The sequence below is a fragment of the Mobula birostris genome, unplaced genomic scaffold, assembly GCF_030028105.1.
Source record: "Mobula birostris isolate sMobBir1 unplaced genomic scaffold, sMobBir1.hap1 scaffold_4236, whole genome shotgun sequence".
In the NCBI taxonomy this organism is placed as follows: domain Eukaryota; kingdom Metazoa; phylum Chordata; class Chondrichthyes; order Myliobatiformes; family Myliobatidae; genus Mobula; species Mobula birostris.
In genome coordinates, this window is record NW_027277336.1 from 3,139 (window position 1) to 29,281 (window position 26,143).

A 26,143-nucleotide genomic window follows, 5' to 3' on the forward strand; every position below is an offset into this window, starting at 1 on the left:
GGCCCGAAACGTTGACCGTTCACTCTTTTCCACACATGCTGCCTGGCCTGCTGAGTTCCTCCAGCATTCTGTGTGCGTTGCTTCGGATTTCCAGCATCTGCAGATTTGCTTTTGTTTTCCCTTGCCATTCCCCTCATTTTCGTGCTCTGTCTCTCTCTTTTCATCAAGGAACACACCGCTCATTCCAACCGTTTCCATTCCCTTTGCCCTCACTCGCTCCACCCACAAGACCCATCCCCCTTCACGTCTCGCCTGACGGGGAATTGCAATTTCCCCTGCCCCTCCATATTCCGGGAAGGATTGTGCACGTCAGGAGTGAGCTTCAATGGGAGGCCACAGGGACAGATCTGGGATGCAATCCAGACACTGGGGACATTTCCCATCAGAAGTTCATGGCCGTGAGGACTGCAGATAACTGTAAACATTGTTGAGGCCATCTGGTCCCAGAACACTAAACACAGGAGCAGAGAGAGAGATCGATAGGACCACACTGCCTCTCACTTTCCACACAACCTCTGTTTGGCAGTATATGATGGGACAGTGTGGAGGGAGATTCACTCTGTGCCTGACCCCGGGAGTGTGTGGTGGGACGGTGCGGAGGGAGATTCACTCTGTGTCTGACCCCGGGAGTGTGTGGTGGGACGGTGCGGAGGGAGCTTCACTCTGTGCCTGACCCCGGAAGTGTGTGGCGGGACGGTGTGGAGGGAGATTCACTCTGTGTCTGACCCCGGGAGTGTGTGATGGGACGGTGCGGAGGGAGATTCACTCTGTGTCTGACCCCGGGAGTGTGTGGTGGGACGGTGCGGAGGGAGCTTCACTCTGTGTCTGACGCCGGGATGTCCATTATATTTTTCCCTTTTTTCACAATCATGTGCCCATCTAGACATCTTTTGAAAGCCCCTAACAGCTCAGCCTCTACCACACAGCACATTCTGGGCACCCAACTGGTCTGTGAGCGGAAGAAAACAGTTGCCCTTTACATTTCCTTCGAAGCTCCCCCCTCTCGCTTTCAGTGTGTGTCCTCTGGTGTTGGTTACCTCACCCCCACGAAGGGGACAGCACCCATCAGTTTAGTCCGTGCCTCTCTCTATGTGGGAGTGATGGAGGAAGTGAGTTGGATGGGAATGGACTGAGTGGCCGAGAGACAGAAAACGCGAGGGGCCGCTGGAGGGAGCCCCCCTTTCCCCCTCCCCCAATCTGTGGTCACCCTCCCCCTTCCAGTTCATGGCCTCTTCGGGGAACGTTGCTAGCTCAGCTGGACTCCCAGCCCATCGGAGCCCCTTCTGGGAGGGCTGTCGGGCACGAACTGGAGGCCTCACCTTCGGTCACGAGGGGCAGGGCACGCCGTCGGACAGGGGTCACCCTCAGACCCCGCCACTATCCTCTCCCAGACACCGGCCAGATTTCACAGAGCAGCTGGGTTTATTGACTGACAGTACAATTACAGAGCGACCATCCAGTACAATGCAATTTCAGTGATGGCTATGAGATAATCTTCCAGCTCGACACAGCCGCCAATCTCTTTGCCCCCCCTCCTCTCCCCCGCCCCCAAAACCCCTGTCAGTGCGTGATTACAGACGTTTCGGAGGAGATCCGAACAGGGTAAACGGCCAAGGGCAGGACTGCACTCTTCCCCACCCCCTCCTTCATCCCGTTTGTGCCCGAGAGGGGCTTTGGTGAGGCTGCTGCCAAGGTGGTCTCTCCCCATAACCCCCTCACTCTGTGCTCCAGTGATACTGTAAACCTTCCTCTGTACACCCGCCCTCACACTGGGGAGCTCCCTCACCGTCTCACACTCACTGCCCCTCCCACTGTGGGGAGATCCTTCACTCCTCCTCTAACAGAGGGGAGCTCCCTCACTGTCCCACACTCACTGACCTCCCCATGGGGAGATCCCTCACTCCTCCTCTAACAGAGGGGAGCTCCCTCACCCCCCCACACTCACAGCCCCTCGTACTGGGGGGAGATTCCTCACTGCCCCTTCCCTTCCCTCCCACAGTCCGGAGCTCCCTCGCCGCCCTTCCTCGGGTGGGGATCTCCCTCCGCTCCACACCCACTGTCTCCACCGGAGTGCGGAGCTCCCTCTGTCCCACATTGGCTGCCTTTCCCAGAGGGGGCAGCTCCCTCACCGACCGACCCAGAGGGAGGCTCTTCACGGGGTGGGGAATGGGGCAGGTGCTGTTGGGTGGGGGTGACGGGGTGGAAGGTGCGGTGTTGGCCTGGTGAGGGGTTCCAACCCTGTCTGGATCCTCGCCTCCCCCTCTGCCGCTGAGGGGCCGGAGGAGGGGGCCTCTCGGATGGAGACGGGGTAGGTGGGTCGGCTCAGAGGCTGAAGGGCAGCTTCTCGGAGGTACGCTTGCAGATCCAGCGGTGGTGCCGGCCGCAGGCAGCGTTGGCCCAGGCCCGTCTGCGCAGCACGCCGCAGTGTCCGAACACCTCCAGCTGGTAGTCAAAGTAACCGGCCGGGTAGCCCCGCTCCCAGAACCTGCAGCAGGACGGGGGGTGGAGGCGGGGGGGGGGGGGGTGAGACAAGGGACCAGGCACAGGTCCGGGAGGGAGGGATTCAGGGGGAGTCAAGAGGGAGGAGGGAGAGTGAGGTGGGAGGAAGAGATTGAGCAGGAGTTAGGTGTGAGGTAGGGAAGAGGGTGAGTGAGGTGGGATTGAGGGGAGAGTGTGGCGGGAGGGATTGAGAGGGAGAGGTGGGTGGGAGGGTTTGAGGGGGAGTGAGTTGAGAGGGAGAGATTGAGGGGGGAGTGAGTTGGGAGGGAGGGAGTGAGATGGAAGAGGGGGATTGAGATGAAAGGGAGGCATTGAGGCAGTGAGATAGGAGAGGAGGATTGAGGTGAAATGGGGGATTGAGGGAGAGTGAGATGGGAGAGGGGGAGTGAGGTGGGAGGGAGGGATTGAGGGAGTGAGATGGGAGAGGGGGTGTGAGGTGGGAGAGATAGTGCAGAATTAAATCCTGGATCCTATTATCACTACCCACTGTTGGGGTCTCCCGGTTGGGGGAACATTGGAAGTTGTCTGATGTGGAAAGTGGAACAGATCGAGTGGGGCCACAGCCACAACCTCTCAGTCAGCCTGCCGACTACGGCAAGAGGCAAGGAGGGCGGACGTGTGACTGGGGTAGCGGGGGTTGGAGAGAGGTGGCGGCTTTGATCGGCCGGCGTTAGCACCTCCGATGACCTGTCCTGGGCCCAGACGCCACCACCCAGAGGGCACACGCCCGGCATCTTCACCTTCTCAGGAGGTTTGCCTGACGGACTTCTGCAGATACCGCTGTGGAGAGTGCCTGACTGGTGTGACGGTTCTAACACACGGGGAACGAAGGACTCTGCAGAGAGTCAGGGGCCCTGACGAGCACATCCCTCCCCGTCGTGGGTAGTGTCTACAGGAGGCACTGCCTCAGGAAGGCACCGTCCATCGTCAAAGGTCTTCTCATCGGGCAGAGGTCCGGGAGCCGGCAAGTCCCACACCAGCCTCCCTTCGACCAGCGAGCTCACCATAACCTTATTCTCAAAGTACACGGCACACCCAATAAATCTGAGGAGTGATGACCGTCACAGAATCAATGAACAGCCGCACCAGTTGGGCGTTCAACCAGAGAGCAGAAGACAAAAGACCGTGCAAATACAGAAATAAATAAATAGATGAGCAATGAATATCGACAGCATGAGCCCTTGAAAGTGAATCCGTAGGCTGTGGGGAACATTTCAGTGATGGGGCGAGTGAAGTTATCTGCTCTGGGTCGGGAGCCTGATGTCCAAGGGGTAGTAACTGTTCCTGAACCTGCTGGTGCGGGTCCTGAGGCTCCCGTACCACCTTCCCCGATGGCAACAGCGGGGTGACAGCAAGTCCTGGGCGACTAGCACAACCCCAATCCCGGCCTCTGTGACCCCCTCTGCACCAGCAGACACTCATTGTCTCCTCCTCGGACAAGGCAGGTCCAACTGATGTCTCCTCTAATGTTGCCTGTCTGACACCATGAGCCCGCGGCGCTGCTGCAAGTGAGATTCTCACTACACCTTGTGTACCTCAGCTTGACAGGAACATGACGTGTGTGTGTGTGTCTGTGGGTGTGTGTGTGTGTGTATGTGTGTGTGTGTGTCTGTGTGTGTGTGTGTCTGTGTGTGTGTGTATTTGTGTGTGTGTGTGTATTTGTGTGTGTCTGTGTGTGTGTCTGTGTGTGTGTGTGTGTCTGTCTCTGTGAGTGTGTGTGTGTGTGTGTGTCTGTGTGTGTGATTGTGTGTGTGTGTGTTTTTGTGAGTGTGTGCTTGAGTGTGTGTTGTGATCGTGTGTGTCTGTGTGTGTGAGTGTTGTGATCGTGTGTGTGTTCGTGTGTGTGTCTGTGTGTGTGAGTGTGTGTTGTGATTGTGTGTGTGTGTGTGTGTGTGTTTTTGTGAGTGTGTGTTTGAGTGTGAGTGTTGTGATCGTGTGTGTGTGTGTGTGTGTGTGAGTGTTGTGGGTATGTGTGTGTGTGTGTGTGTGTGTGAGTGTTGTGATCGTGTGTGTGTTCGTGTGTGTGTCTGTGTGTGTGAGTGTGTGTTGTGATTGTGTGTGTGTGTGTGTGTGTGTTTTTGTGAGTGTGTGTTTGAGTGTGAGTGTTGTGATCGTGTGTGTGTGTGTGTGTGTGTGAGTGTTGTGGGTATGTGTGTGTGTGTGTGTGTGTGTGAGTGTTGTGGGTATGTGTGTGTGTGTGTGTGTGTGTGAGTGTTGTGATCGTGTGTGTGTTCGTGTGTGTGTCTGTGTGTGTGAGTGTGTGTTGTGATTGTGTGTGTGTGTGTGTGTGTGTTTTTGTGAGTGTGTGTTTGAGTGTGAGTGTTGTGATCGTGTGTGTGTGTGTGTGTGTGTGAGTGTTGTGGGTATGTGTGTGTGTGTGTGTGTGTGTGTGTGTGTAGGGGTCATGATCTAGGAAGAGGGGAGGCAGAGGGAGAGATGTAAGGGAGTGGGAGATGGGCGAGGGCTGGAAGCAAAGGGAGGGGGTAGAGGCAGGCACTGAGAAGAGAAGGAGAGGGATGGAGAGATACAAGACACAGGGGCAGAATGAGACTGTCTGGCCCATCGAGTCTGTCCCACACTCTATCATGGCTGATTTATTATCCCTCTCAACAAAGACGGTGGGGGGGGGGGGAGAGATCAGTGAAAGAAAAAAAGGGAGAGTTAGAGGCAGACAGCGAGATGGGGGGGTCAGAGGACAGAGAGAGAGAGTCAGAAAGAGAGAGAAAGAGAGGGTTGGAGGCATAAAGTTGCATTATGCAGAGAGGAAGGACAGAAAGAGAGAGAGAGAACACAGAGAACTGAGGACTGAGAGAGAAGGAGGGAGAGAGAAAAGATGAGAGTGAGAGGGTCGGTGAGGGGATAGAGGCAGAGAGGAGAAAGGCAGGCACTTAGAAAAAGAGCGAGGGTCAGAGAGAAAGGAGAACAGAGGCAGAAGATCCAGAGAGAGAGGGAGAGTGACACAGAGTAGCATGCGAGAGAGAGAAGGACAGAGCGGCAAAGAGGTGGGGGGAGAGAGAGAGGAGGGGCACACAGAGCAAATCAGACCAAAGCAACACGCACAACACGCTGGAGGAACTCAGCAGGTCGGGCAGCATCCGTGGAAAAGATCGGTCAACGTTTCGGGCCGGAACCCTTCGTCAGGACTGTAGAGGGAAGGGGCAGAGGCCCTATAGAGAAGGTGAGGGGAGGGTGGGAAGGAAGTGTTTTCCCCTATTCCTTCTTTACCTTTCCTGCCTATCACCTCCCTGCTTCCCCTCCCCCACCCCTTTATCTTACCCCTTTCTGGTTTTTCACCTGGAACCCACCAGCCTTCTCCTTCCCACCCTCCCCCCAGAGAGAGGGGTAGTGTGCACAAGGAAGCTGACAGAGATAGAGAGAGGGGGTAGGGAGCTCAGAGACAGAGGGACTGAGAGAGTTAGTTAGTGTGTATAAGGGAGCTGACAGGTAATTAGTGTGTAGAAGAGATCTGACAGAAAGAGAGAGAGAGAGAGAGGGGACGAAGAGAGGGTAGTGTGTAGAAGGCAGCTGACAGGTAGTGAGTGTGTAGAAGAGAGCGGACAGGCAGAGGGACAGAGAGAGGAGTTAGTGTGTAGAGGGAGCTCAGAGACGGAGGGACTGAGAGAGTTAGCTAGTGTGTAGAAGAGAGCTGACGGGGCTGGAGAGAGAGAGAGAGAGACTGCGTTGCAGGCACTGCTGCATCTGACATCTCACACAGATAGTTTGGAATAAGTAAAAGTTCTCGATGTATAATCACCAGAGCACAGGCGACGTGGGAATGCACGACCAGGAGCAGTCCGGGACTGTACTAATTGGACATCTTATCGCAGCCCCCTCGACCCCGGAACGGGCATTGCCCCTGTGGTATCTGGCGGGGGTGGGGTGGGGTGGGGGCCAGCAGCCGATGCGTTGACACACAGAGGACCCTGCAGTCGCTGGGCTGCGGATGACCCACAGCGCCTGGGAAACAGAGCGATTAATTAAGGTCAGGGAGAGAGAGAGAGAGAGAGAGCGAGCGGCCCGGTCCGAGACACTCGGACGTGCTGATCGAGTGGGTGACAAAAGGCTGGCGACGCAGACAGCAATTAGGAGGGTTAACACCATGTTACTGTTGGCCACGGGAGGTCAGGACGAAGGTTCTCGGCCCGAAAAATCGACTGCACCTCTTCCTAGAGGTGCTGCCTGGCCTGCTGCGTTCACCAGCAACTTTGATGTGTGTTGCTTGAATTTCCAGCATCTGCAGAATTCCTGTTGTTGGAGTGCTGTGTTTGGTCTGTGCCGCCCCATCAAAAGATATAGCCGGGATAAGGCCATTCGGCCCTTCAAGTCTGCTCTGTCTTTGCAGCTTGTCTGACTTATTCTCCCTCCTTCCACTGCCCTCAACACAGTACAACCCAGCAAAGGCCCTTCGGCCCACAGTATTGTGCTAACCCAACTACATTAGTAATGAAATGCCAACCCAACTGATCCCTTCTACACAATGTCCATATCTTCCATTTTCCTCACATTCATGTGCCTATCTGAACATCTCTTAAAAGTCTGTAATGTTTCTGCCTCTACCACCACCCCAGGCAGCACATCCCAGACACCCATCACTCTCTGAGCAAAAAACCTGCTCCTCACCTCTCCTTTGAAATGACCCCTTCCCACCTTCAATGCATGCCCTCTGGTGTTAGATGTTTCAACCCTTGGGAAAAGGTTTCTCCATCTACTCTCTCTATGCCTCTCACCTCTGTCAGATCTCCCCTATCCCTGCCTCCTTTTCCCCGTAACCTTTGGTACCCTGACCAATCAAGCATCTATCAACCTCTAGCCTCCAATGCACCCAATGACATGGCTCCCACAGCTGCCTGTGGCAATGAATTCCATAGACTCACCACCCTCTGGCTCAGGAAATCCCTCCTCATCTCTGCCCTCGTACTCCGAGGCCGTGCCCTCGGGTCCCAGACTCGTCCAATACAGGAAATGTCCTCTCCAAGTCTGCTCTATCCAGGCCTTTCAATATTGGCTGGGCTTCAGTGAGATCCCCTGCACCCGGTTCTTCTCGGCTCCCGCGGGTACAGGTCCAGAGCCATCCGATGCTCCTCGTACATCAACCCTTTCATTGCGAGGATCAACTTCCTCTGGACCCTCCCCAATACCAGCACACCTTGTCCTCGATAAGGAGCCCCAAACTGGTCACAGTACCCCAGGCGCAGTCTGCCCGATGCCCCATAAAGCCCCGGTGTTACGTCCTAGCTCTTCTACTTTGAAGTGAATGCGAACATTGAGCTCGTTCCCCCCCGACCACCAGAGGAGGATGGAGCTGGGAGGTGCAGCGGAGGTGTGCCAGGATGGGTTACACAGCACGTCTGGTGAGGCCGAGCAGGCTAAGGCTCTTCTCTCTGGAGCAGAGGAGGGTAGAAGCAGCGAACTGATGGAGATCTGTAAAAGGCATAGATCGAGTGGATGGCCAGCATCTTTCTCGCGGGGAGGGAATTACTAATAACAGGGCGCATAATTCTAAGGTTATTGGAGGAAAGTATGGTGGGGGGCAATTTTGAGTGCAAGTTTTGTTCTACAGAGTGGTGGGTGCGTGGAAGGTACACTGGGGGCATGAAAGGAAACTCTTCAAAAGGTACGTGGATGACATAAACATTTAGGGCTGAGCAGGAGGGACGGGTTAGTTCTTAGAATAGGTTAAGGGGTTAGTACAACATCACGGGCCAAAGGAGCCATTCGGTGCTGTCGTATTCTATGTCATCTTGCTTTCAGGTAGGTTGTGGGGAACGATGGGGAGGGTCCCGACTGAGTGGCAGTGTGGATGCTGTTTCCTGTGGTTGGAGAATCTAGAACAAGGGGTCAGGGGCATATGAACATGGTAAATAGTAGCCGGAGTCAGCTCTGCTGGCCCATAAAGCCTGCTACACCATTCAATAAGATCAGAAGACAACAGACCATAAGACAGACAAAGGAGCAGAATTAGGCCAGCGACTATAGTTCCTCCTCATAGCGACTCAATCTCTCCTCATAGTCTAACCCCCTCATATCTGGAATCAACTTGGTGAGCCTCCTCTGCACCGCCTCCAAAGCCAGTCCATCCTTCCTCAAGTAAGGAGACCAGAACTGCACGCAGTACTCCAGATGCGGCCTCACCTGCACAGGTTGCAACATAACCTCTCTGCTCTTAAATTCAATTCCTCTTGCAATAGCCATTTACCTTCTTCGATAACCCGTTGCAGCTGCGAAGCAATCTTCATGCACAAGCACTCGCAAGTCCCTCTGCACAACAACTTGTTGTTGACTCTCACCATTTAAATAATAATCATCTATTTTTCCTTCTGAAAGTAGACGAGCTCACACTTGGCAACCCAGTAACTCCATCTGCCACACCCTTGCCCACTCACCTAACCTATCTATATCTCTCCTCAGACTCTCCGCGTCCTCTGCACAATTTGCTTTCCCACTCAGTTTAGCGTCAACAGCAAACTTAGATACACTACACTTGGCCCCCTTTTCACAATCGTCGATGTGAATTGTAAACGGTTGTGGAGCTGGTATTGACCCTCTACCCACTGCTGACTGCCAGTCAGAGAAACACCCGTCTCCAAGTTCAAAGTAAATTTATTATCTTGCTATTTCATTCTCTTGTTATTTATTGCTGTTTATTTATATCTGCATTCGCACAGTTTGTTGTTCATTGATCCTGTTTACAGTTACCGTTCTGTAGATTTGCTCAGTATCCCTGCCTGCAGGAAAAAAGAATCTCAGCCTTGTGTGTGGTGACGTGTATGCACTCTGACAACAAATTTTACTTTGAACTTTTTGAACTCTGAACAAATATGTCACTATATATTGCACTGCCATTCACTGTCTCGGAGGTGTTCATGGTAGGACACAGAAATACAACAGAATTAATGAGAAAAAAACCAACACGCTCACAAAGACTAACAAACAACCAAAGTGCAAGAGTCAAACTGTGCAAATAATAAAAAATAAGTAAAAAATTATCTGAGAACCTGAGATGTCGATTCCTTGAAAGTGAGTCCATAGGTTGTGGGATCAGATTAGGATTGAGGTGAGTGAAGTTATCCTCACTGGACCATTACTGAAGTGTAATAATAATTCCTGAACCTGGTGGTGTGAGACCCAAGGCTCCTGTACTTCCTGCCCAATGGAAGCAGTGAGTGGAGAGCATGGTCTGGATGGTGGGGGTCACTGATGATAGATGCTGGTTTCTCGTGTCAACACTCCTTGTAGATGTGCTCAATGGTGGGGAGAGCTTTTCCTGGGGACTGGGCTGTACCCACTACTCTTTGAAGGCTTTCTGTTCCTGGGTACTAGTGTTTCCATACAACCAGTCGGGACAATCAGTGTTTACCTCAACTCTCTGACTTGTATTGGTTAGCTGATCCTGTCTCCATGCTGACATACTAACCCCCAACACCATGTATCTTGATTATTCAGTCTTTGCATGGCTTCTTGTCAAATAGTTCATAACACGGAGGTTAGTAAAGTTTGCAGATGGTACCAAGATTGGTGGAATTGTGGATAGTGTGGAAGACGGGCAAAGAATACAGCACAGTATAGATCAGTTGTGGATATGGGCAGAGAAATGGCAGATGGAGGTTAACCCAGATAAGTGTGAGGTACTGCACCTCGGGAGGGCTAATGCAAGGAGGCAGTACACTGTTAAGGGCAAGACCCTTAGTCGTGTTTCTGAGCGGAGGGATCTTTGGGTTCAAGTTCGTTGCTCTTTGAAAGTGTCTACTGGAAGGTGCTTATGGGATGCTGATGTTGTTAGTCGAGGAATTGAGGTCAAAAGTCAAGAGGTTGTGTTACACCTTCGTATAACTCTGGTTAAGCCACTTCTGGGGTATTGCAGACATTGTGGTCACCCAACTGTAGGAAGGATGTTGAGGCTTTGGAGAGGGTGCAGAAGAGGTTTACCGGGATGCTGCCTGGTATAGAGGGCATGTGCTGTCATGAGAGGCAGGATAAACTTGGGTTGTTTTCTCTGGAGCATCGGAGGCCGAGGGGAGATCAGATAGCGGTGTATAACATCTGAGATGTAAAGAAGATGGAGGGAGAAGGACGTTGTGTAGGTAGGAAGGATTTGCCTTTTAGCTGGTTCGGCACAACATTGTGTCCTGAATGGCCTGTTCCCGTGACGTGCTGTTCTATGGTCTATCTTCATATATTGCCTGGAGAATCATTTTCTTGAAGGCAATAAAGAGACATAATAGAACACGCTAAAGCAACAATGGAGCATTAATGTAACAGTTACAGAGAAGGAGCAATGAACTCTAACCACTACAGAGAAAATTCAACAACACCACGGCCACCTTGAACACGTCGCTAAAATGGAGTTGCTTTTCACTTGTCTTCATTGCGTTCTTCTTTGTAAATCGTGCTTGTTTCGTGGCTGACGTCACAGTCGAGAAAGCTCACCGACGGCGCCTTTACTTCCTCAGGAGGATAAAGAAATTCGGCACGTTCCCGTCGACGATTACCAATTTTTAATCAATCCACTATAGGAGGCATCCTATCGGGATGCATTGCAGGTTGGCACGGCATCTGCCCCGTCCGCGACCACGGGAAACTGCAGCAAGCTGTGAATGCAGCCTGGCATGTCACACAGACCAGCCTCCCCTCCATCGACTCTGACTACAGTTCCTCGAAAAACCAAAAGTATTCAGCCTCCACCACTATTTCACGTTTTACCGTCTCATTTTCTAAATTAAAAACATATCGAGGTGGGATATCTTGAGCTAATCTATAAAACAGTGTGCATCATGTCAAATCCAAAACCTATCAACAATTTCCTAACAATTAAAAACCAAAATTGTCAGGCTGAAAAAGCATTCATCCCCTTTGCAATTACTATGCTAACTTTCCCCAGGTGCAATACCTTACCAACTCACCCGATTTGTTGATGTAGAAAATTGGAGTATCATTTGAATAAATACCCCTCTCCCAGTAAAGGCCAACAGTCTGGTAGGTATTCAACAGACCAAACCAAAATGAAAACACAAAAGCATTCAAGACAAGTCAGGGAAATGATAATATTGAAGCACAAATCTGGGGAAGGGTACAAGACCATCTCAAAGGCACTGAACACACCTCAGAACTCAGTGTAGTCCATCGTGAAACAGAGGAATAAATATGAAACCACAGCCACACTGCCTAGGTCAGACGCTCCCTCTAAACTTAATCGTTGGAGAAGACTGGCACTTGTAAGAGAGGCTACTGTGACAACGACAGTCACTCTGAGTGAGCTGCAGGAGTCAGTGGCTGCAACTGGAGATGAATTTCATGTCCACAGTCTTTAAAGCCTTGCACAAAACAAGTATTTATGGAAGAATGGCAAAAAAACAACCCTGGCTGAAAGAAAGCTTATCCTTGCCTGTAAATACTGCAAAGAGTCACACAGAAGAAATTGTAATGGTGTGGAAGGAGGTCTTATGCTCCGATGTGACTAAAGTGGAACTTTTTGGCCTCAGCACAAAGCTGTAAGTGAAGCGAAAATTTAATATTGTGCATCAGGTAGCCCAACCAGTACTGGAAATTATGGTATCCCCATCATGCTATGAAGATGATTTTCAGCAGCAGAGACTGGAAATCTGGTCAGGATTGATGGGAAGATGAATGCTGCTAAATACAGAGAGATCCTCGATAAAAACTTGGAAGCCTCTGCTGCCAGAAAGCTTAAACCAGGGAGGAAGTTCATCTTTCAGCAGGACAACAACACAAATCACACTGCCTGAGAAACCATGGAGTGGCTTCAAATGAAGAAAATTGATGTCCTTGAGTGGCCCAGTCAGAGTCCTGGCCTTAACCCGATCAAGCCATTGTCCCCAGATGCTTCAAAACCTCCACAATCATCCCTGTAGCAAAGAATGATTTTGTCTGAATGATTACTGTCTCGTTGCCCTGACCCCCATAGTGATGAAATGTTTTGAACGGCTTGTCAAGCCTCATATCACAGCCAGCCTCCCCTCATCACTGGATCCTCTACAGTTTTCTTATCGTCCAAATCGCTCTACGGAGGACACAATATCCACCACACTGCACACAGTTCTCTCTCACTTGGACAACAAAGACACTTATGCCAGAATCCTGTACATTGATTTCAGTTCAGCGTTCAATACCATCATCCCCCAGAGACTAGTGGAGAAACTGTCGCTGCTTGGCTTTAGCACTGCCATGTGTCGCTGGATTCTGGATTTCTTGACAGAGAGACCACAGTCAGTCCATGTTGGCAGGAACATCTCTGACTCCATCACACTGAGCACTGGATCCCCACAAGGCTGTGTGCTTAGCCCATCCCTGTTTACACTGCTAACACATGACTGTGCAGCCAGATTGAAGGAGAACCTGATCATTAAATTTGCAGCTGATACCACCGTGGTGGGGCTCATCAGCAAAACTGATGAAACAATGTACAGGGAGGAGGTCAAACACCTAGAGAGCTGGTGCAGGGATAACAACTTGATGCTTAATGTCACCAAAACCAAGGAGATGATCGTTGATTTCAGACGGTCTCAGCCTGAGCACACACCCCTCAGCATCAGCGGCTCCACAGTGGAGAGAGTGGAAAACATCAAGTTGCTTGGGCTGCAGATCTCGGACAATCTCACCTGGTCCAGGAACACCGCTGGGATTGTGAAACGGGCCCAGCAGAGATTGCACTTTCTGAGGAAGCTTAAACAAGCATCACTCCCCACTAACATCTTAACTACATTCTACAGAGAGTGTGCTGACCTTTAGCATCACAACCTGGTACTCCAGCTGCAGTGCTGTCGACAAAAAAGCTTTGCAGATGGTGGTTAGGGGAGCAGAGAAGGTTATTGGGGTCTCCCTACCTTCTGTCCAAGACCTCTCTCAGAGTCGATGCCTCCAGAAGACACGGTACATCATTAAAGACCCCTCACACCCACTCCATGAACTGTTTGTTCTTCTGCCATCAGGCAAATGTCACAGGAGCATCAAAACTAAAACCACAAGGATACTAAACAGCTTCCTCCCACAGGCAGTCAGACTGCTAAATAGCTGCTCTACCTGACCCTGCTTTGGACACTTGTAACTTGCACTGGACACTTATAACTGATTTAACTGACGTGGCTGTTCTGTTTTACTGTTTATTGTTATGTTTATTATTTAGTGTTGCGTTTGTTATGTTATGATTGCACTGCCCCTGAGAAACGCTGTCTCATTCTGCCCTGCAGAGCTGATGTACGGTTAGAATGACAATAAAGTTTTTTGAATCTTTGAATCTTTGTATCAAACATTTCTGGCAAGACGTCAAGACTGCTGTCCACCAGCACTCCCCAACTAACCTGACACAGCTTGAGAAAATTTGCAAGGAGGAATGGGCAAACCTTGCTCCGTCACGTCGTGCACAGTTAATAGAGACTTATCTAAAAAGACTACTGGCTGTAATAGCTGTGAGAGGTGGTTCAGCTGAACACTGAGCAAAGGGGGATGAATACTCTTGAACTGGTGACATTTCAGTTTGAGAATTTATAGTTTTTCATGCTTCACAACTTTCCCTGTTGTTTGGGCTCTAATGTGGGGGAAAAAGGGAGCATGTGATTCACAAATAAAAATTCTCAGTTAAATTGATCAAAATCCCTGGTTGTAATATTCACGTATGTGATCAAATGTTTGGGGGCTGAATATTTCCACAAGGCACTGTTTTCCCAATGCCCCAGTAAAGCAGCCGGTATAATGAAAGACCCCACCCACCACAGACATTCTCTCCTTTCTCCCCTCTCTCCCTTCTCATCAGGCAGAAGATACAGAAGACTGAAAACACGCACCAGCAGACAGAAGAAGAGCTTCTTCCACGGTGCTATTAGACTCCTGAACAGTTCCCCAGTACGATAAGATGGGCTCTTGACCTCACAATCGTCTTTTTCATGATCTTGCACCTCACTGCCTGCCTGCTCTGCACTTTCTCTGTGGCTGTGACACTCTATTCTGCATCCTCTTACTGTTCGACCTTGTTCTACCTCAACACACTGTGTAATGATGTGATCTGTGTGGACGATATACAGGACGAGATTGTCTCTGTATCTTGCTACACGTTTCACTTTAAATCTGCATTTTGTCATTGTTTTAAAAAACAACCACGTAAACTCAAAGCTATGTCATCCATTGCTGAAGATACTAATAAGATTGAAAGAGTGCAGTGAAAATTTACAAGAACGTTGCCAGGACTGGAGGATTTGAGTTATAGGAAAGGTTGAACAGGTTAGGACTTTATCCCTGGAGAGCAGGAAATGGAGGAGAGATTTGACAGAGGTATACAAACGAATGAGGGGCATAGATAGGGTAAATGCAAGCAGGCTTTTTCCACTAAGGTTGGGTGAGACAAGAATGAGAGGTCATGGGTTAAGGGCGAAAGGTGAAATGACTGAGAGAAAGGTGAGGGGGAACTTCACTCAGACAGTGGAACCAGCTAACAGCAGAAAATGGTGGATGCAAGTTCATCTGTAATATTGCAGAGAAGTTTGGATAAGTACGTGGATGACAGGGTTATGGAGAGCTATGGCCCAGGTGCAGGTTGCTGGGACAAGACAGAATGGAAGCCGTTGAATTAAGACAAGAGACCAAGAATTTCCAGAAAGAGAAAGGTCTCACTCCAAGTTAGAACTGGAAAGCGATTTTAAACAAGGTGCGACAGCGGAAACCTGATTGGTTGAGGACGAACCAATCAGGAGAGAGGGACGTCGGGGGTATAAATACCACCGGGCTAGCCGTGCCGTGGCATCATCCCTGATGAAGATGGCGACGTCTGTCATCAAAACGTCGGTTAGAATCGGTGGGAAGCCCGACAACAGTTAATGAGGCAGGATAATAATTTGTCATGGGCGACATGGGCAGCTTCTGCATTGTGCCCCTCACAGACTCAATGACTTCACATGGCACCGCAGCCCTGGGAAAACGACTCTGACCGTCCACCCCATCTGAGCCTCAGACAATGATAGGAACCTGGCCCAGATCAGGGCAGTAGTTCTCCAGTGACAGGGATGGCAGGAAGCCTGAGTAGTCAAAGCCTGCCGGACCCCCGCGGAAGGATCCGCCCACCCTAAGTGCACAGGGTGGACGCGGAGGATGGGGTTGTGGCCGTAGGGGTGGGGGAACAAAGAGGAAGGGTGTCGAGAACACGTTCCGAGCCGGAGACACTTACGTCAAATGGTCCTGCAGGAGAGTTCCGTCCACCCAGACCCAGCTCAGGTTCTCCGGGATCTCCTTCATGCCGATCCAATACGCGTTGCGGGAGTCAAAGCCAGCCACGTATTTCTGAAGAGGAGGCACAAGTGATGAGTGAAGGACCCTCCACACGGTCCCATCATACACTCCCGGGGTCACACACAGAGTGAAGCTCCCTCCGCACCGTCCCATCGCACACCCCCGGGGTCAGACACAGAGTGAAGCTCTCTCCACACTGTCCTAGAACACACTCCCGGGGTCAGACACAGAGTGAATCTCCCTCCGCACCGTCCCATCACACACTCCCAGGGTCAGACACAGAGTGAAGCTCCCTCCGTACCGTCCCATCGCACACTCCCGGGGTCAGACACAGAGTGAATCTCCCACCACACCGTCCCATCACACACTCCCGGGGTCAGACACAGAGTGAATCTCCCTCCACACCGTCCCATCACACACTCCCAGGGTCAGACACAGAGTGAAGCTCCCTCTGTACCATCCCATCGCACACTCCCGGGGTCAGACACAGAGTGAATCTCCCACCACACCGTCCCATCACACACTCCCGGGGTCAGACACAGAGTGAATCTCCCTCCACACCGTCCCATCACACACTCCCAGGGTCAGACACAGAGTGAATCTCCCACCACACCGTCCCATCACACACTCCCGGGGTCAGACACAGAGTGAATCTCCCTCCACACCGTCCCATCACACACTCCCAGGGTCAGACACAGAGTGAAGCTCCCTCCGTACCATCCCATCGCACACTCCCGGGGTCAGACACAGAGTGAATCTCCCACCACACCGTCCCATCACACACTCCCGGGGTCAGACACAGAGTGAATCTCCCTCCACACCGTCCCATCACACACTCCCAGGGTCAGACACAGAGTGAATCTCCCACCACACCATCCCATCACACACTCCCGGGGTCAGACACAGAGTGAAGCTCCCTCCACACCGTCCCATCACACACTCCCAGGGTCAGACACAGAGTGAAGCTCCCTCCGTACCATCCCATCGCACACTCCCGGGGTCAGACACAGAGTGAATCTCCCACCACACCGTCCCATCACACACTCCCGGGGTCAGACACAGAGTGAATCTCCCTCCACACCGTCCCATCACACACTCCCAGGGTCAGACACACAGTGAAGCTCCCTCCGCACCGTCCCATCACACACTCCCGGGGTCAGACACAGAGTGAATCTCCCTCCGCACCGTCCCATCACACACTCCCGGGGTCAGACACAGAGTGAAACTCCCCCCGCACCGTCCCATCGCACACTCCCGGGGTCAGACACAGAGTGAAGCTCCCTCCGCACCGTCCCATCACACACTCCTGGGGTCAGACACAGAGTGAATCTCCCTCCGCACCGTCCCATCACACACTCCCGGGGTCAGACACAGAGTGAAACTCCCCCCGCACCGTCCCATCGCACACTCCCGGGGTCAGACACAGAGTGAAGCTCCCTCCGCACCGTCCCATCACACACTCCCGGGGTCAGACACAGAGTGAAGCTCCTTCCGCACCGTCCCATCGCACACTCCCGGGGTCAGACACAGAGTGAAGCTCCCTCCGCACCGTCCCATCACACACTCCCGGGGTCAGACACAGAGTGAATCTCCCACCACACCGTCCCATCACACACTCCCGGGGTCAGACACAGAGTGAATCTCCCTCCACACCGTCCCATCACACACTCCCAGGGTCAGACACACAGTGAAGCTCCCTCCGCACCGTCCCATCACACACTCCCGGGGTCAGACACAGAGTGAATCTCCCTCCGCACCGTCCCATCACACACTCCCGGGGTCAGACACAGAGTGAAACTCCCCCCGCACCGTCCCATCGCACACTCCCGGGGTCAGACACAGAGTGAAGCTCCCTCCGCACCGTCCCATCACACACTACTGGTGTGAAGTCCCCTCCACACTGTCCTGTACTCGATCCAAGTCCTGCTCTCACGTGGCTCAACCCTCTCCTGAAATGTGCCTCGGCTGTCCCTATTTTCTGGTGGACTGTATGTGCTTTGCAGTGATGGCCAACGACTGACACTCTGGTCTGGGGTGAGCCCAGACGTAACTGAAGCACAAAAATGGATGCTCAGACTGTGCCGCTGTAATGATCTGGTGCCACAGGGAGTCAGGGCGAAAAATGGGCAGTGTACTTTCAGGTAGAAAGTACTTTCAGGGAAAGTGAAGAGGTGATAGACAGGAGCTACAGGGAGGTAGTCATCCCTAGGCTACAGGAGTCAGAACACTGGGTCACTGTCAAGAGAGGGAAGGGAAATGCCCGGCTCGTGGAGAGCACACCTGTGGCCCCTCAGCAACAAATATCTTGTTCTGGATGCTGTTGAGGGGGATGACCTGACAGGGGACGCCCACGGTTACCGGGTCTCTGGCACTGAGCCTGGCGCTGTTGTGCAGGAGAGAAGGAGGGTGAAGAGAAATGCAGTAGTCGTGGGGGACTCCATAGTCAGGGGAACAGACAGGAGATTCTGTGAGCCTGAGAGAGATACCTGCATGGTGTGTTACCTCCCAGGTGCCAGGGTACGGGATGTCTCAGATCGGGTCCAGAATATTCTGAAGGGGGAGGGTGAGCAGCCAGTTGCCTTGGTACATGTTGGTACCAATGACATAGATAGGACGAAGGAGGAGGTCCTGAAGAGATATTTCCAGGAGTTAGGAAGGAAGCTGAGAAGCAGGACCTCCAGGGTAGTAATCTCGGGATTGCTACCTGTGCCACGTGCTAGCGAGGGCAAGAGTAGTCGGATCAGGCAGATGAATGTGTGGCTAAGAGACTGGTGTAGGGGGCAGGGCTTCAGATTCTTGGATAATTGGGATCTCTTCTCGGGGAAGTATGACCTGTTCAAAAAGGACAGGTTACACCTGAACCCAAAGGGAACCAATATCCTGGTGGGAAAGTTTAATAGAGCTGTTAGGGAGGGTTTAAACGTCCAAGGGTACACGATGATCAGAAGGATAGGAAGGTAGGCAGAGGGGGAGGCGTGGCTTTATTGGTAAGAAATGATATTAAATCATTAGAAAGAGGTGATATAGGATTGGAAGGTGCAGAATCTTTATGGGTTGAGCTAAGGAATAGCAGCAGTAAAAGGGCCCTGATGGCAGTTATTTATAGGCCTCCAAACAGCTGCAGGGATGTGGACTACAAATTACAACTGGAAATAGAAAAGGCTTGTCAGAAGGGCAGTGTTATGATAATCGTGGGGGATTTTAACATGCGAGTGGATTGGGAAAATCAGGTCGGCACTGGATCTCAAGAGAGAGAATTTGTAGAATGTCTGTGAGATGGCTTTTTAGAACAGCTTGTTGTTGAGCCCACTAGGGGATCAGCTGTACTGGATTGGGTATTGTGTAATGAACCAGAGGTGATTAGAGAGATTGAGGTGAAGGAACCCTTAGGAGGCAGTGATCATAACATGATTGAGTTCACCGTGAAATTAGAAAAAGAGAAGCCGAAATCTGACGTGTCGGTGTTTCAGTGGAGTAAAGGAAATTACAGTGGCATGAGAGAGGAACTGGCCAAAGTTGACTGGAAAGGGACACTGGTGGGAAAGACAGCAGAGCAGCAGTGGCTGGAGTTTATGCGAGAAGTGAGGAATGTGCAAGACAGGTATATTCCAAAAAAGAAGAAATTTTCGAGTGGAAAAAGGATGCAACCGTGGTTGACAAGAGAAGTCAAAGCCAAAGTTAAAGCTAAGGAGAGGGCATACAAGGAAGCAAAAATTAGTGGGAAGACAGAGGATTGGGAAGTCTTTAAAAGCTTACAAAAAGAAACCGAGAAGGTCATTAAGAGAGAAAAGATTAACTATGAAAGGAAACTAGCAAATAATATCGAAGAGGATACTAAAAGCTTTTTCAAGTATATAAAGAGTAAAAGACAGGTGAGAGTAGAAATAGGACCGATAGAAAATGATGCTGGAGAAATTGTAATGGGAGATAAGGAGATGGCAGAGGAACTGAACAAGTATTTTGCATCAGTCTTCACTGAGGAAGACAGCAGGATACCGGACACTCAAGGCTGGCAGGGAAGAGAAGTGTGCGCAGTCACAATTACGACAGAGAAAGTACTCAGGGAGCTGAATAGTCTAAAGGTAGATAAATCTCCTGGACCAGATGGAATGCACCCGCGTGTTCTGAAGGAAATAGCTGTGGAGATTGCAGAGGCATTAGCGATGATCTTTCAAAAGTCGATAGATTCTGGCATGGTTCCGGAGGACTGGAAGATTGCAAATGTCACTCCGCTATTTAAGAAGGGGGCAAGGAAGCAAAAAGGAAATTATAGACCTGTTAGCTTGACATCGGTAGTTGGGAAGTTGTTGGAGTCGATTGTCAAGGATGAGGTTACAGAGTACCTGGAGGCATATGACAAGATAGGCAGAACTCAGCATGGATTCCTTAAAGGAAAATCCTGCCTGACAAACCTATTACAATTTTTTGAGGAAATTACAAGTAGGCTAGACAAGGGAGATGCAGTGGACGTTGTATATTTGGATTTTCAGAAGGCCTTTGACAAGGTGCCACACATGAGGCTACTTAACAAGATAAGAGCCCATGGAATTACAGGAAAGTTACATACGTGGATAGGGCGTTGGCTGATTGGCAGGAAACAGACAGTGGGAATAAAGGGATCCTATTCTGGTTGACTGCCGGTTACCAGTGGTGTTCCACAGGGGTCAGTGTTGGGGCCGCTTCTTTTTACATTGTACATCAACGATTTGGATTATGGAATAGATGGCTTTGTGGCTAAGTTTGCTGACGATACGAAGATAGGTGGAGGGGCCGGTAGTGCAGAGGAAACGGAGAGTCTGCAGAGAGACTTGGATAGATTGGAAGAATGGGCAGAGAAGTGGCAAATGATGTACAATGTTGGAAAGTGTATGGTTATCCACTTTGGCAGAAAAAATAAATGGGCAGACTATTATTTAAATAGGGAAAGAATTCAAAGTTCTGAGATGCAACGGGACTTGGGAGTCCTCGTACAGGATACCCTTAAGGTTAACCTCCAGGTTGAGTCGGTGGTGAAGAAGGCGAATGCAATGTTGGCATTAATTTCTAGAGGAACAGAGTATAGGAGCAGGGATGTGATGTTGAGGCTCTATAAGGCACTGGTGAGACCTCACTTGGAGTACTGTGGGCAGTTTTAGTCTCCTTATTTAAGAAAGGATGTGCTGACGTTGGAGAGGGTACAGAGAAGATTCACTAGAATGATTCCGGGAATGAGAGGGTTAACATATGAGGAACATTTGTCCGCTCTTGGACTGTATTCCTTGGAGTTTAGAAGAATGAGGGGAGACCTTATAGAAACATTTCGAATGTTAAAAGGCATGGACAGAGTGGATGTGGCAAAGTTGTTTCCCATGATGGGGGAGTCTAGTACGAGAGGGCATGACTTCAGGATTGAAGGGCGCCCATTCAGAACAGAAATGCGAAAAAAATTTTTAGTCAGAGTGTGGTGAATCTATGGAATTTGTTGCCACAGGCAGCAGTGGAGGCCAAGTCATTGGGTGTATTTAAGACAGAGGTTGATAGGTATTTGAGTAGCCAGGGCATCAAAGGTTATGGTGAGAAGGCGGGGCAGTGGGACTAAATAGAAGAAAATGGATCAGCTCATGATAAAATGGCGGAGCAGACTCGATGGGCTGAATGGCCTACTTCTGCTCCTTTGTCTTATGGTCTTATGGTCTAGAATAACATCAGGTGCTGCACCTTAGCGTCCCAATCCGGTCTGGGTTGCACCCAGTGAACAGGAGAGCACTGAGGTGTGTGGTGGAATAAAGGGAACTGGGAACGCAGATCCAGAATTCCTTGACAACAGGATCACAGGTAGATTGAGTCATAAAGAGAACTTCTGGCCTTCATAAATGAGAGTACTGAGAGCAGGAGATGGGATGTTATGTTGAAGTTGTATAAGACGTTGGTGAGGCCTAGTTTTGGATGCAGTTCCTGTCACCTACCTTCAGGAAAGATGCTGAGGTTGGAAGAGGGCGGAGAAAATTGAGAAGGATTTTGGCAGGGCTCGAGAACCTGGTGACAGGGAAAGATTGAACAGGTTTGGACTTTATTCCTTGGGAGAATGAGGGGAGAGTTGATAGATAGTCCCCGCCCCTCCGGGAGAGACCGGACGCTGCCCGGTGTCGGGCGAGTGCCGAGCAGGAGGGGGTACTGAGGCTCACTGCGACCTCCCCTGGCAACGGATCCCACTGCTGAAAACTGAGGCTTCTAGATGCAAGCAGACCTTTACACTGGGGTGGGGTGAGGCTAGAAGTAGAGGTCGTGGTTTAAAGGTGAAAGGTAAAATGTTTAAGGCTCGGACTTGCACAGGGAACGGTACGGTGGAACAGAGGAACCTGGGAACTCTTTGAAAGTGGTGCCACAGGTAGATAGGGTTGTAAAGCGAGCTTTTGGCACGTTGGCCTCCGTATGTAAAAGTATCGTCTGCAGGTGTTGAGATGCTATGCTGGAGTTGAATAAGGCGTTGGTGAGGCCGAACTTGTAGTGTTGTGTGCAGTTGGCTCGCACAACGTGGTGGGGCTGAAGGGCCTGTACTGAGCCGTGCTGTTCTGAGCCCCAGAACAATGTTCTGTTCCGTAGCCTACAATATTCAACATGAATGCACTTCAGTTTGTTACTTATGTGCGGTACATCTGATTTTATCCTACACATTCATAGGTTATTGTATCTTACACGCTTTACGCCCTGTTCAGAGAGACGTTGTCTCATTTCTTTATGCATTGTATATGTTATATACATGTCTGTCGTTAAATCCCAATAAACTTGAGTTGTTTTGGATAATTTATAATGGCTGTGTTGTTTGTACTGACCCATCACGAGTAACTTTCCCTTCGGGCCTCTACCCTGTTCCAGCAGCTTGACTGGACTTGTCTCCACGCCCTCTGCACCCTTTAGACCCTCCCTGCCCACCCCACCCCGACTCCACTCCAACTGCAGCCCTGCACCCCGCCCGGCCGGCGGGGAGACCCGAGGGGGGTGGGTGGGGGAAGGTCAGCACCTGCTCCCGCTTGCTGCGGATGACAAGCAGCTCGGCGCCCTGCGAGATGCAGTCCCGTCGGCTCGCTTCCCAGTCCCGCGCCACCTTCGAGAAGTAGTAGCAGCTGCCGTTGAAGTAGCTCCAGAACTTGTGGCACAGCTCGCTGGTGCAGTCTGGCAGAAGGGGGGTGGGTGGGGAGTGTTATGTCTTTTCACTTCAAAACATCAAGCTAATTCAAAGGAAGACTCGGGAGCCAGAAGCGTGAGTCTAGAGGCTGATTTATACCTGTGCGTCAAGTGTACGCTGCAGGTACGGCGTAGCCGCGTACCCTACGCTGTAATCTACGTCGAACCCTACACCGTAGCCTGACGCTCACCTCTCCCAAAATGTAACTACGCGTCGCGGCAACGCAGACCGCAACAACTGTGATTGGTCCGCTTGATAGCATCGCATTTCCTCCTACGCTGCAATAGCTTCCCATTAGCTGACTGAAGGACAGGGAGGGAACTCTGGCTGCAATGCTTTCCATAAAGCTTCACACACCTCCGAAATTATGGAGGACCCTGTGCTTGACGCCAGTTTGTAGCAAGCTGCAACAGCCTGTTGACTTCCACCCGAAGCTAAAACTCGAATGGTGATTGCCAGTCTCTGAGTATACTGTGCGTACACTGATGAGAAATAAATGGTTGGAGACAATGAACCAAATTGTCAAATCTACCTGCCAACATCCTAAAATATTTGAAATGCATTTCCTTGTCCGTGTCTCTCAGTGGCCGGACAAGCACAGAAAATTCACCCTCCTTCAGTTTCAGCCGCCATTGTTTGAAGTTTGAGTTTCTTCGTGTTGAGTTTCATACACAGTGGCATAGAAACCCCACCGCCAGCTAGCATTTTGGCTGTGAATTGCAGAGTGGCGCAGACACACCAACGCACAAGCATAAAAGCTCACAACAGCATAGCCCACTTGTGTACACTATGGTGTAAGCTGGTACGCACAAGTATAAATCAGCCTTAACTTCCTGCTTACTTTAAGCGAGGCGCGGTAACGTCATAACGTAGGGCATTCACGTACTTTTACATACTTTTGCATCATGAATTTTATAATCAACAACAAATGTTCAATCAAACAATATATTTACAAGATTACTCACAAGTTACTGAAATATTAACTACACAACTGGAGGGGGTGGCAGGAAGGTGAGGAGAGCAGGTGGAATCTCACACCTAGCCATTGATGATTTCAAGTGGGAAGCAGCGGGTCTGGGGTCTGGCAGGTGATTGGTGAGATCAGGTGGGGGAGGGGAGGATGAAGTGAGAAGCTGGCAGGTGATTGGTGAGATCAGGTGGGGAGGGGAGGATGAAGTGAGAAGCTGGCAGGTGATTGGTGAGATCAGGTGGGGGAGGGGAGGGTGAAATGGGAAGCTGGCAGTTGATTGGTGAGATTAGGTGGGGGAGGAGAGGATGAAGTGAGAAGCTGGCAGGTGATTGGTGAGATCAGGTGGGGGAGGGGAGGATGAAGTGAGAAGCTGGCAGGTGATTGGTGAGATCAGGTGGGAAGGGGAGGGTGAAGTGAGAAGCTGGCAGGTGATTGGTGAGATCAGGTGGGGGAGGGGAGGGTGAAATGGGAAGCTGGCAGTTGATTGGTGAGATTAGGTGGGGGAGGGGAGGGTGAAATGGGAAGCTGGCAGGTGATTGGTGAGATCAGGTGGGGGAGGGGAGGATGAAGTGAGAAGCTGGCAGGTGATTGGTGAGATCGGGTGGGAAGGGGAGGGTGAAGTGAGAAGCTGGCAGGTGATTGGTGGAAGGAATCTGATAGGAGAGGAGGGGGCCGTGGACCCTGAGAGAAAGGGAAGGAGGGGGTCACTGGGGGGGAGGTGATGGGGCAGGTGAGGGGAAGGGACAGGGTGAGAGTGGAGCCAGGATGTGAAATGGGAAAGGGGAGAAGGGAAAGGAGGAGAGATGAACGGAGCTGGAGAATTCACTGTGGTTGCCGTCAGACTGGAGGCCACCTAGTGTTCCTCCTTCAACCGGAGAGTGGCCTTGGCATGGCAGTAGAGAAGGCCACGAACCAACGGGTCTGGGTCTGTGTCTGGGAGGAGGGGGTGGGATATCCCATCCCACCTCCCTCTGCGTCTGGGGAAAGGAGTGAGAGTCTTGTTCCCGCTGCCTTGCTGGGTCTCCCCTACACTCCCTGGGTCGGGGGTCCCTTTCCCTGCAGGGACTGGGTTTGGGGAACGAGTGGGAGTCTACCCCGCTTTGCTGGGTCTGTGGGGCGGTTTGGGTGTCTCTCCCACCTCTGGCTGTGCCCAGGTCTGGGGGGGGGTGGTGGAGGGTGGTCTCTTCCCCCTGGCTGGAGGGGTTTGTCTCCCTACACCCAGGGTCTGTGGAGCTACACACACAAAATGCTGGTGAACGCAGCAGGCCAGGCAGCATCTCTAGGAAGAGGTACAGTCGACGTTTCAGGCCGAGACCCTTCGTCAGGAGTAACTGAAAGAAGGGACAGTAAGAGATTTGAAAGTCGGAGGGGGAGAAGACAGGAGGGGGAGAGATGGAGCCAAGAGCTGGACAGGTGATTGGCAAAGGGGATTTGAGGCTGGAGAAGGGAGCGGATCATGGGACGGGAAGCCTGGGGAGAGAGAGAAGGGGGGAGGGGAGCCTGGAGGGTGGACAGCAGGCAAGGAGTTAGAGTAAGATGGATAGAGGGAGAAAAAAATAGACAGAGAAAAATAGGGAGGAAAAATAAAAAATATTAAAAATATTAAATGAATAAATGAGGGATGGAGTGTGAAGGGGAGGAGGGGCATGAACAGAAGTTAGAGAAGTTACAAAGATGCCTTCACTGAAGAAGTTTAGATCTTCTCTTCGACGGGAGTTTAGTGAAACCCTCTCTCACTGCTCCCCAACTATAATTTCTTCAGCCCTTCAAGTTTTCTCTCCTCCCTCTCCCCCTCCCACTTTCAAATCTCTTACTAGCTCTTCCTTCAGTTAGCCCTGACGAAGGGTCTCGGCCTGAAACGTCGACTGCACCTCTTCCTAGAGATGCTGCCTGGCCTGCTGCGTTCACCAGCAACCTTGATGTGTGTTGCTTGAATTTCCAGCATCTGCAGATCTCCTCGTGTCTGTGGAGCTGTGTTTGTGTGTGTGTCTCGTCACACCCTGCCCCCCCACCTTTGCCGTATCTGTGTCTGTTTACTGCTTGAGCGAGGCAGGCGGTTTGCTCTACCCACTTACTTGCCAGCTTGCAGAAGGCGGTGAGCCAGTGGGCGAACATCTCCTCGTACTCCGTGCACCGACTGCCCTGGTGCTGGGACGTCAGAGGATCCTGCCGCTGAAGGGTGTCGTGCAGTGCCAGCTGGCCCATGCTCTTGTGGTGCAGCCTGGAGCCTGTGGGGAGAGGGAGAGAGACGGCTGAGTCAACTGGCACCCGGCAAC

General features: G+C 51.3%; 1 protein-coding gene across 1 annotated transcript; it reads right to left on the bottom strand.

Annotated features, from left to right (window-relative positions):
• Nucleotides 1-1,552: 1,552 nt before the first annotated feature.
• On the bottom strand, nt 1,553-26,091 carry LOC140193189 (CD209 antigen-like protein D). The gene is made up of 4 exons (XM_072250599.1): nt 25,943-26,091; nt 22,733-22,884; nt 15,671-15,783; nt 1,553-2,485 (listed from the first exon to the last, which is right to left on the bottom strand). The coding sequence occupies exons 1-4, from the start codon at nt 26,070-26,072 to the stop codon at nt 2,323-2,325; spliced, it is 558 nt and encodes a 185-aa protein (XP_072106700.1). The 5' UTR covers nt 26,073-26,091; the 3' UTR covers nt 1,553-2,322.
• Between the last annotated feature and the right edge of the window lie 52 nt (nt 26,092-26,143).